General features: G+C 33.1%; 1 protein-coding gene across 1 annotated transcript; it reads right to left on the reverse strand.

Moving 5' to 3' along the window:
- Positions 1 to 468: 468 nt before the first annotated feature.
- On the reverse strand, positions 469 to 8266 carry LOC132294667 (nucleoside hydrolase 3-like). The gene is made up of 12 exons (XM_059792602.1): positions 8106 to 8266; positions 7812 to 7991; positions 6274 to 6384; positions 4960 to 5277; positions 4601 to 4777; positions 4209 to 4493; positions 3955 to 4077; positions 3536 to 3733; positions 3038 to 3291; positions 2305 to 2506; positions 1557 to 1871; positions 469 to 943 (listed from the first exon to the last, which is right to left on the reverse strand). The coding sequence occupies exons 1-12, from the start codon at positions 8262 to 8264 to the stop codon at positions 650 to 652; spliced, it is 2616 nt and encodes an 871-aa protein (XP_059648585.1). The 5' UTR covers positions 8265 to 8266; the 3' UTR covers positions 469 to 649.
- Between the last annotated feature and the right edge of the window lie 3660 nt (positions 8267 to 11926).

The raw sequence follows: 11926 nt of genomic DNA on the forward strand, positions 1-11926 counted from the left end.
ACTGTTTTGACACACAATTTCAACTTGTTTGACTCTTAGGAACTTTGGAGCAATTTTGGATTTCAAATGGAACTTAAAGAAATTAAAAAAAAAAAAATTTAACAATTTTTTCCAGTGTGGAGAGAGTTATTTTTAACGTGACCATGATTTGTCTATTTTTATATATTTTTAATTATTGTTATTGCAGTCAGTGCCCATCTCTTTTCGCCAAATAAACTATCATAAAACTATTTACTTGAAGTTGAAGGTATTGGCAAATCTGTTGATAAAGTTTAGAAGTTCTAGAATGATTAAATACAGGAGCATAGCTTACTTTTGAACTATATTAAAAAAATATATGCCTGTTTACAGGAGCATAGCCAGTTCAACTAAAAATTATTTGAACGATGATCTGATCCATTGTCAAGCCTCACAAATCACAATGCAATGATATTCATAGTTTGCTTTTAATTTTTTTTTTTATTATACATGTGTGCGTGTGTAAAGAACAAGATGGATGAAACAAAACAAAGCAGAACTAGAAAAGGGTGAAAAATCTGTAGTTGTATTCCTTTTTCCTTCTCAAAATGTCAGCATCTAAAATACAGACTATCACATGTCAACATATATATATATCCCACTTCTCAGCAAAATATGAACTGTTCTCATTTCAGTCATGTTTTGGTGGTGTATTCCACAGTCTTTTCTGGTCATCAAAGCTCCCTATAACAGCAGCATTCCTCTTATCACCTAAAACACTGGCAAAATGAGCATAATATGCCTCATGATCAACACTATCTAATATTCTGACAGATTTTCCTTGTTTTCCATCTATAATTATCTGTCCATCTCTTGAAATGTCACCAGTTGCCGAGACCTCGAGCTGCTTAAATTGAAAGGTCTGGTTTAGATGATGGTTGCCACCCAACATCACTGCACCAAGGATTTCTCCCAAGAAAGTATCCTGTGAAGTGTCAATCAGATAAAAGTAAACTCCTGCTGAGAAAAAACTTTTTACCCATGGTAAACTTTCTATAATCTTCTTAGCCTAGTTTAGGTTTCTTCATATAGGATTATTACCATTCATACATTGTGACCTGGATGTCACAGGTTCAAAACCGGAAACAGCCTCTCCATGCGGAGATAAGGCTGCGTACGTCTGACCCTCCTCAGATCCCGCAATGGCGGGAGCCTTGTGCACTGTGCCAGCCCTTCCATTTATTACCATTCATCCCATCATGTTTTCTATCTTGGCAGAAACCTAGTAGAACATGTTTTCTATCTTGGCAGAAACCTAGTAGAACAAGTTTAAATCATTCGACTCAAAATTTTCTCATGGTAACCTGTTTAGCTATACTTTGTATGTCATAAAGTGTTTTCATGTCTAGTGGCAATTGTTCTCCATTTTCTCCTCTCTTTTGGATGATGATCTTTATACTTTCAGTGTGTTTTTCTATGTTTTGAGACGGATTATCCATGAATTCAGTGTACACAACTTTCGAATTTAATGAATTTAATTTCATTTTTGTAAAAGAATACAAGAATTCTTTTAGATTCTTGAAAGTAAATAGCTTTACCATGTGATGATATCTGTGATGCTTCTGTTGCAACTGCCACAGCGTTGAAAGGAGATGCCGAGCAAACACAGCTTCTGGAGTCCTATTAGTGAGCTGCAGTTTTTCAAGAACTTCTCTGAAAGAACTAACTGTCCTCTGAATACCGAGAGGAATGAGTGTGATGTTCACTTCTGAGTCGAAAACTGCCTTTGCAGCTAAAGGATCAAGGAACATGTTGAATTCTGCATAGTCATTTGCAGGAACAGTGAAGAGATTTCCTTTTTCCTTCTTGTCATGGGCTTCATGGCTAATGTGTCCCCCAACTATATACACTTCCTGCAACAGGAATCAGAACATTTGACCATCTGGTTATCCGGTATGTCCAAAAACGACTAACAACCTACAGAGCCAACAATCATCATCGTCATCTTTGCCTCTGTCCCATATGAATGAGTTCGGCTACATGAATTCTCTTTTCTATTCTTTCCTATTATAAATCATGTCTCTTACAATATTTGATTTTTTAAAATCATTTTTAATTACTTCATCCGATGTAAGTTTTGGCAGCCCTCAGTCGCTTACATTCTAGGCAAAAGACCTTTCCTCTCCTAACCGGTGCATCTTCCGTACTTTCTCTATTAGAACAATCTTAGTTTCTTGAATCAATTATCCCTTCATTGGAATTGGTGCAGCTGCACTCATACACTGACATGACTGATGAATATTACTTAAAATGACAATTACTACAACTACAAATAAGAAAACTAACCTGAATTGTGGAGTTAATATTCTCTGAACTGATGATTTGGGCTAAATTGGTCAACGGTCCATTGGTCAGCACAGTGATTCTAGATCCCGGATCAAGCGATTTTATGATGGACTTCCATACATCTAATGCTAATGGTTGTCTAAGTTCAGGGTGGTCAGTATCTCGAGGAGCTCCAAATTTTACAGAGTTCTCTGCTGTGTACCTGAATCATCAATTCAAATTTAATACAGACAGATTCCATAACATACTAGTAAAATACAAATGAACAAGAAGGTTAGCCCTAAAAGCAAATTTTTAGGGCTAACCTTCTTTCATTTAAAACTCTTAGAACTATAAAAGACTTATTTTTCAATTGACCAATTTGATTTTCGAGTTCCTTAAAAATGGGTTCAAAAAAAGAAGGCCATCCATCTAATGCTAATGGTTGTCTAAGTTCAGGGTGGTCAGTATCTCGAGGAGCTCCAAATTTTACAGAGTTCTCTACTGTGTACCTGAATCATCAATTCAAATTTAATACAGGCAGATTCCATAACATACTAGTAAAATACAAATGAACAAGAAGGTTAGCCCTAAAAGCAAATTTTTAGGGCTAACCTTCTTTCATTGTCTCATATTTTGCTTATATTCAGTATTAACTTAAAATGTTCAACATGCAGCAAATCATGCACACCATCAAAGATGACCTTGAAAATATATATATACCCAAAGTAAGAGAAGAGACTAAGAATACCACCTTCGAGGACTACGAGGCAAGTAACGAGCAAGACCATAGAGTGTATCGGAGTCTAAGAAGCCACCAGAACCATATGGGATAGCCTTGCTATACTTGCAGTCTCCAATAGAAGGGAAAGATGGATCTGTTTGGCCAGTTGCGAATACGTCTCCCAGACCGACTGGAATGTCATCGCGATTCATCATATGAAGTACATCATATATGACATCTATTGTTGCACCATTTGCCCAACCAGTTGAAGTTACCAATATTCCCTGGACAAACATTGAAATGCCATCTAAGAAGCAAATTCCCGATATTTTACAGTACAGAATTTGTAACTGTTGAAGTTGAAGTGAAACATAATTTATTCAAGATTTGGTGTGAACGAAACTAAGTTCTTCGAAGTAACATAGAGGTTAATAACTTGTACTGCAGATAATTTCAATCAATGACATGTTTCAATGGACTTCGCTACTTCAAACAAAATTATCAAAAATGGAATACCACCTTCCATACCTTTAGGTCTACAAGTTCCGTTGGTAGTTTCAGGAGGTAGAGAAGAGCTAGAAAGTCTCCAGCACTCATATCCATGTCAAAGAGAATTGGTTTTCCAGTTTTTCTTGTTCCATAATCCGGCTTGCGAGTAATGCTCTTGTAATAGGGAAATTGTGTTGCAACATTAAACCTCCCACTTTGCTCGGGACGGTTTATAACCTGCATCCAACAAAATATGTATCAGGGAGTTCTATTCATCAGCAGCTCAAAATTTACAAGTTTACCATAAAGAATGCATGGCAGTTGACTACATATAATTGTCCGGTCATGTTAGTGTCTCACCTTTGTACTGCTAGCATGTTCGATTCATTACATGTGTTCCTATATGTTCAACACAAGCATTGAGAATTTCTAGAGATAGAATCCCAGAAATAACTTACATCCAAGAAGTTTTTGTAAAATTTTTTGTCAAGCATACTGTTAACATCATCAGTATGTTTGGCTTCTGTTGCAACAAGAACGCGCACTGCTTCTGGACCAGTTACCTCCTTTGTGTAACCATCCTGTGAGAATTGTATCAAAGTTTGTTAGCAAAAGCATATTCTACGCGCAATCAGCTGAAGTATGATCAACTAATATCAGCAATATAATAATTTGGCATGATCCAAAATTGCTACAATCCGCGAACCAATACCTGACACCTCCCTTTCCCATTGAGCACAAGGCAGAAAGGATCTCGCATTCCCATCTGCACATGGCCACTTTGATCTCCGTTTTTTTGCAAATTAAACTTTGGGATTGCCCGGTCATTGAAGAAAGGATTTGAACCATCTGATATTCCATAAGGTTTATTCGAAGTAACTACTGTAATATTCATATATTCCATATGGGAAAATTCGTTTTCTCCATGTTGATGGTGTGAATTGCGCATAATTGATATTGCTACACCAGCCATAAAACAGTCCCACATGAAGAAATTCTGCTGAAAGACATCACTTAATCATTCACCAAATTAAATTGAACAGACCCTACATTCTCATATGTGTACGCAAAATGGAGAATAATATGAATCATCTAGGACATTACCTCATGAAAGTTGTCACTGAACCAGGTGTCGTGAACCATTTTTAAGGATTGGAAACTATATTTCGCCTCATATGTAATCTGATTCGCTTCAAATGCCTTGTAGAAATTCTCACTCACCGGAATTGTATTTGTTGCATCAAGTGGAATGAGTGTGACCGGAATGCCAGAATGTAAAACCTACAACAAAAGAAAACTGTTATAGGTTCCTTAGCTTCGGTTTTTCTCAAAACGTGTCTACATGGTTAAGGGGGCGCCCACTCTAATGGTGACTAATTCAAATGCATTAAAACCACCATTTCACATTCTCCAAAATCTTTTTACCAAGATTCCAAAAGCACAATCGAAATAACTTGTATTACCACGTATGCAGCATAAGGGTCTCCAAAGATATTGAACTCGGCATATGGATTGGAGTGGTCTGGAAACAAATTACCAACATTGCCACACTGCCCTGATCCGGAAGAGTGCTTGACCTTCTTGGGACAGTTTGGCCTAATAGAACCACCCATGACATAGATATGCTCGATATTTTTCTTCAAATGAGGATGCTTCATAAGAAAAATGGCCAAATTTGTGTGGGCTCCCATTAGAAAAACAACAATAGGACCTGCAGATATGGCATCAGTCATCACTTGTTGCACGGTGGGTTGCCGAAGAGGATCATATTTCCTGCTGCCCTGTTTAGTGAGAAAAATTACCAGCACACACATTAGTCCTTTTAGTTTGAAAAACTACCATTATGCAGATATTTGCATAGAATATAAATTAAATTTAGAGTGCATAACCTTATGAAAGAAACAACAAAACATGGAGCAAGAAAAACATCAATGATGAATGAATTTCATGAATGTTAAGAGCACAAGGAAATTGATGCTCGAAAGAGTAATGCTATAAAGAGGTCACTCTATTGACAAGAACCGTGAGCTCTCCTATTAATTTACTAGATTGAAAAGCGATCTTATCTCGATCTTATGGTTAATAAAGAGAGCTCATGTCTCTTTTGTCAAGAGGACAACCTATTTATAGCATTACATAATTAAAAAAAGAATCAATAATCAATAATTAGATAATCAACATAAAACCATATGTATGCTCCCAGCTTATGATCTTCACTAACTCAAAATCCTCTCTCTCTCTTCCCTCCATTTCTTTGCATTCCATTCAACAATGTTTAAATTCGACATGTAACAATAAAATATTATGTACAATCTATACAAATTATGAAGTTATCTACTTGTTCTTAATACTTTCTGATCAACTACAAAAATAAATAATTAATTAATTAAAATGATCAGATTTACTCAGGCCGGTGGTACTTTCTCACCTACAGCAGGTTTAGGGTTCAAGTCTTCACTGAGAGTGAGTGTGTTATTTACTGGGAAACAAAATATAAAATAAAAATCTATCTAGCATACTAGTACACAGACAACATATATATGTGTGTGTGTGTGTAATAAAAAATAAAAATATATCTAGCACATAGACATCATAGTTGAATGATCCATTGACAATGAAAACTAGAGAGAATATGATAAAAGGAACTTCAAAATCAACTTTAAATAAAAACCCATGTCATAATATCTATACAATATACCAAGAAAATTTCACTATAATAAATAAACAGAGAAATAGTTCTGAAAAAAAAATTCACCAAACATTTCCATTTTTGGTACCTGAGGAAGAAAACCTTTTCGTAAGCCATAGAGAGTACTGATATCCAAACGGCCTCTGGAGCCCACTGGAATTGCTTGTCTGTATCTACAACCACCAACTGTTGAAGTGTCCTGTGTAATAATGGCATCACCAAATTAAGGAAAATGTCATAAACCTATCCTTGGGTAAGGTGGAAAAGAAAATAAAGAAAATAACATTAGTCACAGAGAAAAGGGAAAGGAAAGGAAAAGAAAGGAAAGAAAATAAAAAGAGAGGTGAGGAGAGGACATTAGATTGTTTGGTTGATTAAGTTATTAACAAAGAAAATGAGAAGGAACCAGAGTAATCGTGTTTGAATATTTGAAGAAAAATAATTATTTTAATAAATTTCTTATTATATCCATTTTTTTATATTTTGTAAAATAAATTTAGTATTTATAAAATTTTATTAAAAATGCTAGCCTACTTCTTCAAATCCTTCCATTTTCTTTCTTTTCCATTCAAAATTTTATTCCAAACATTAAAACCATATCCATCCATTTTTTTTTTTTTTCTATTTTCTAGAATTTCTTTCCAAGCAAACTGAGCCCAAGTAAATTATTGGGCCAATTAAACGCAAAATGGAGCCCAAAGGTCCAATTATAGGAATGCTGGAAAAATTGAACCCAAAATGGAGCCCAAATTATCATTCGTTTCATGCATTGAAGAAAAATAAAGAATTTACTAAAGAAAAAATAATAATAATAATAATAATCGGGTGCATGAAATGGTACAAGTTGACCTGAAATTTGATCCAACCTGGAATCCATTTCATCGGGTTTGGATTAAAATTTTGAATTCAGATTATAAACTGGGTCAGATATTGATTTTTTTTAATATTAGCCGTAAATCTTGATCGGACATGAATAAGTGCACACATAAAAAAAAATAATAATAATAATAAAAAAAGATCCGGTTTTGAAACTTGAGTCCATTTTCTATGGGTATATAAGACATTGATTTTATATATATTATATGGGTCAAATATGAATTATGTCCATAGGATTCTACTCCATTAGGGTATTAATGTTGAAATGTGACATTAAAACATGAATGTCTTGGTCAAACATTTGGTTCATACTGAAGAGAAACCAACCTGATATGACAAGTAATCAAATATATATATTTCTCTCTACATTAAAACATGAATACCTTGGTCAAACGTTTGGTTCATTCTGAAAATTCATCATAGGCGGCGAATTCCCAATTCCCAATATTGTTTCTCTCCATTTATTTCGGCATAAAATATTTTGTTTTTTATTTTATTTTATTTAATAAATATTTAGGTCGAGATTGATTGAAGTTTAATCCTTCGAGCGAGACGTGTAAAATAAGTTGTTGAAAATTAATAAAAAATTTACCTATGTTAAGTGTTAATATATATATATATATATATATATATTTTTTTTTTTAAATATTTTACGATAACTAAATATTAAAAAATAAAAAAATTTTAAAAATTATTTTACATCCAAACAAACAAGTTAAGTAGTAGGCAAGTAAAAGGTGATGCACCCACCTGGTCAATAATAGGAAGATATCCACCAACATCACCAACAATGGTGCCATCCAGCAATATTCCACCTTCACCTCCAACTCCAACAGGGATGTCATCACCACCCATCATGAAGAGAATGTCATATACATGATTAATGCCATGTCCACCATCACTCCATTCATTTGAATTCACAGTAATTGCCTACAATATATATATATATATATATATATATATATATATATATATATATATATATATCAGTCATATATACTATGCATATACATAGATTAGAAGATTGAAAAGTGATGATACTACCTGCAAGTTGAATTCTGATTTATTTTGCTTCAACAGATAAAAGAGAGCTAAGATATCATCCAGATTGACATCAGTATCTACCAGAATCCTTTGAGGCCTAGCATCCACAACTACTGCAATCAGAACCAACATTTGAAACACTACTCTCCCCACCATCATTGCTCTGTTTCATTCATTCAAATCAGAGACACCTAGCTTAGTTGATTATTCAACAAAATGTTGCATAAAACAGCATAATATATATGTCTATATCACTTAGTTATCATTCTTTTATATTAAAAGATAGCATGTATACGTACCTGTGGAAGTTAATTTAGATGGTATGATTACTTTTCGTATGTGTTTACTTGAATTTTTTAAGAATAAAAATAAAAATATAAGGAAAAAAAAATACAGTACGTAGGAAAAAGATTTTGAACGAGGAACAAGAGCCTACAGCTCCTTTTAAATGGAAGATTAGGGTTTGACTCTGCTAAGTGTGCATGGAATCTTTCTATTAGGGGACAAAATATTTAGGACATTAAATGCAGGTAGATTTCTGTCTATGTAAATGTTTCAAATTAGTTGTATTGGAAGCAAAAATAAATGTATTTTTATAACTGAAAAATCTTTCAATTTAGTAATATTTAAACTTAATACGATCAATACATTAATGACATATCTTTAACAGATCATAAATTAATAATACCAATTAAGGACAAATAATATAAAAAAATTTGGTGTTTTAACTGCGTGACTTATTTTATATATTTCTCTAATAAATCATTGAATGTGGTCTGAGTTTTCATCAAAATCAGAAGATACGTGCAATTATATTTATCAAGACCGCAGTGAGAAATCATACGTACACGACCTACTCCTTTTAACACCCTTCACCCACACATACATATACATATACATATACATATACATATACACACACACACACACACACACACACACACACAAGTTTCACCTCTCCTTCCACCAATTACATTTCACCAAGACAATACTGATACATCTCATATTTCAAAGTCTTCTCTATAAATTGCATTTTTTTCAACGCATTTAAAGGAATAATAAATAAGTGAACTCGTTTTCTTCAAATTAGTCATAAGATGGATCCCACCTCTATAACAAGTGTAAGATATTTAAGAGGGGAACAGGGAAACTAATGGTACAACTAAGAAAGTACGGGAGTGTAATTATTTATTTATGATTATTTTTAATGTACTTAATCTTCTATGGAAATTGATATTTCAAAATACTAAAACTCTAAAAACCTTTTCATTCAAGCTACTTTGGTGGATTGGTCTTCTATTTAATTATATTCTTTATATTTCACCTCAAACTAAGGACTATTCTCAAACTAAATAATATTTTGTAAAAAGTTGATGAGTTGATGCCAAATGAATTGCTGACTCAATCAGAAGGCCTCCAATGAAAGAAGAGCCCGTACAAGTGAATTTATTATATATTTTTTACATATTTTTGTTAATGTATTAATTATGCTTTGTTTATTAAGTTAATTTTCAAATAAATACAACTACTTTTATCTTTATTAATACAAGTTTTTTTAACCGATTTTTTTTTTTAATCTCATGATTACTTTATTTTTCTCTCTCAACAATATCACCTTTTGGACTCCTTCTAATTTTGAGATTCTTTTGCATATTAATAATAATTTGTTCTAACATTATATTTCTTCTGTACCTTCTAATTCACTTTCTTTCTCAATTACATCACTATCTTTTAAGAACAAAATGTAAAAAGTATCTTTATATTTATTTATTATTATTATTATTATTTTTTTTTTTTGTCAAAAAGGCAAGATTTCTCATTTCAAGAATCATCGAAAATGAAATACATCAAAAGCATGTGTTGCCTACAGAATGAGCAGTTATACCACCTTGAATACATCTTGGAATCTCAAAAGTGTAATACCCCTAATTTTAAAAAGATAGTCTCAATATTTTAATTAATTATTTTATTACATATTTGATTAATTGATTATTTACTTATTTGTTTAATTATTTAATTGAAGTATTTGTTTATTTATTTAATTGAATTATTTGTTTTCATTATTATAAGCTTATGTGACAATTTAAATAAATTGTTTGTTTTGAGTAAATGTTTTAAATTAGTAACATTAGTTAATATATGTATTATTATAGGTTTAGGGTTTTATATATGTTTATAAAATCAAGTGGGTTGGGCTAGCCAACTTATAATTGGGTTGGAATTAGAATTAGGTTTTCATAGAAGCCTATATATATGTATATCGTTATGTGTTTACAAAGGGTTTGAGAACCCTATTCACGAACAGTGGAGGCAGAGAGAAAGAACTGAGAGGGAAAATTAGGGTTTAGCTAGGAACAATGGTTGAACTAAGGAGGGGTGGTTGAAGCTTGCTCGTGGGTTGAACCAGGAGCAACAGAGGGTTTGTGAAAGGAACTAAGTTCGTCGAATTAATTAGCGAAGAAGGAGTTTGAGGTTTTGAACTAGAAATTTCAAAGGCAAGTTTTATTCTTACTCTCTCCCCTAGACTTGTGTTCTGTGCATGCCTAAATGGTCTCCAGGGTTTAATCGGACTTTAAAACTGTTATTGTATGCATGTTAATTCAGACTTTAAACTATATTATGTGTCGATTAATTGAAATAGATTTCTTGTATAAATTGTTTCATATTATGTTTTAGTTCATGTTAACGATGCGTACTGGGTTTATATGTTTTTTTTTTCTGGATGATTTGGGACATGGTCGGACATCTAGGGACTTTAACTAAGGCTTACAGAGGGATTTTAACATCGTCGGAGATGAAGACGATGATGGGAAACAGGGACAGAGCCGGCTCTCAAGGGGATGGAGCTGGCTCCCTAAATATTTTTGGCCGTGGCTCTCTGTGAGAGAGAGAGAGTCAGCTCCATGGTGAAGGGGTACATAACTGGCTTCATGGGTAGGGGAGCCGGCTCCCATTGGTGCAAAGCCTGCTCTCAACTTTTGAGAGCTTGCTATCTTGATACGATGTGTACGGGAAGTGTTTTTAGGCACTGTTTAAATATTTTTGGGATTTCCGAACTGTTTTGGGTTAATAAATGGGGATTCTAAATAATTTTCATGATATATTAGGATCCAATGATGCATAATTTTTATCTATATGCTAATGATTTGAACAGTATGAAAGTTTAAATAAGTTTGCATGCTGTTAATGGATATAGATGATTTAATTATTTAATCTTATTTTAGCAATTAAAACAACTGTGACATGATTTCTAAATCTTGTATTGGATGCATAATATGATCATATATTTACCATATTTTTATTATGCATAAGCTTTGGATTTTAATTGATGAAATATTTATATCTGTTTATCAATTAATGGATTTTATTGTGGATAGTATGCACCGGTATGGGACGGTGGCATATTAGGGATGGATTAGTTCAAAACACTAAGTCCTACCTATTCTGGAATAAGGGAATGAATTAATTATAATATTAAATCCTACTTATACTTCGTATCAGATCAATGAACAATTGAATAACATACCTTGGTTTGGATGGATTTTATTTATATATATACTTATGGTACCGTGATATAAGCTTGAGTCTCAGAATCATGATTAGGGTGCGTATATCGCGTAGGATGGATAACTGGATATAGTAGATACCTAGTCCCCTGGTAGGTCTAGGTATACATTCCCACGTTATGTGCGATTTGCATGTTACCTTCTACTCAGGCTGAGACAGACCTATGGGATAATGAGTATCCTATAATGTGTATTTATACATATATGGACTATTTTAGTTATTGCTGAGTTATCTAGAATGTATCTGTGTATCGG

This window comes from Cornus florida, unplaced genomic scaffold, assembly GCF_030987335.1.
Source record: "Cornus florida cultivar Cherokee Brave unplaced genomic scaffold, ASM3098733v1 CherokeeBrave_3.0.0_Hap2_Chr02, whole genome shotgun sequence".
In the NCBI taxonomy this organism is placed as follows: domain Eukaryota; kingdom Viridiplantae; phylum Streptophyta; class Magnoliopsida; order Cornales; family Cornaceae; genus Cornus; species Cornus florida.

Excerpts from the sequence above, each read along its gene's own strand:
- LOC132294667 (XM_059792602.1), bottom strand. The coding sequence starts at position 8,264 with ATGATGGTGGGGAGAGTAGTGTTTCAAATGTTGGTTCTGATTGCAGTA. Across the intron at positions 1,872-2,304 it reads ATATTAACTCCACAATTCAG|GAAGTGTATATAGTTGGGGG; the intron begins GTTAGTTTTCTT and ends TTCCTGTTGCAG. Across the intron at positions 944-1,556 it reads ATCACAGATATCATCACATG|GATACTTTCTTGGGAGAAAT; the intron begins GTAAAGCTATTT and ends GACACTTCACAG.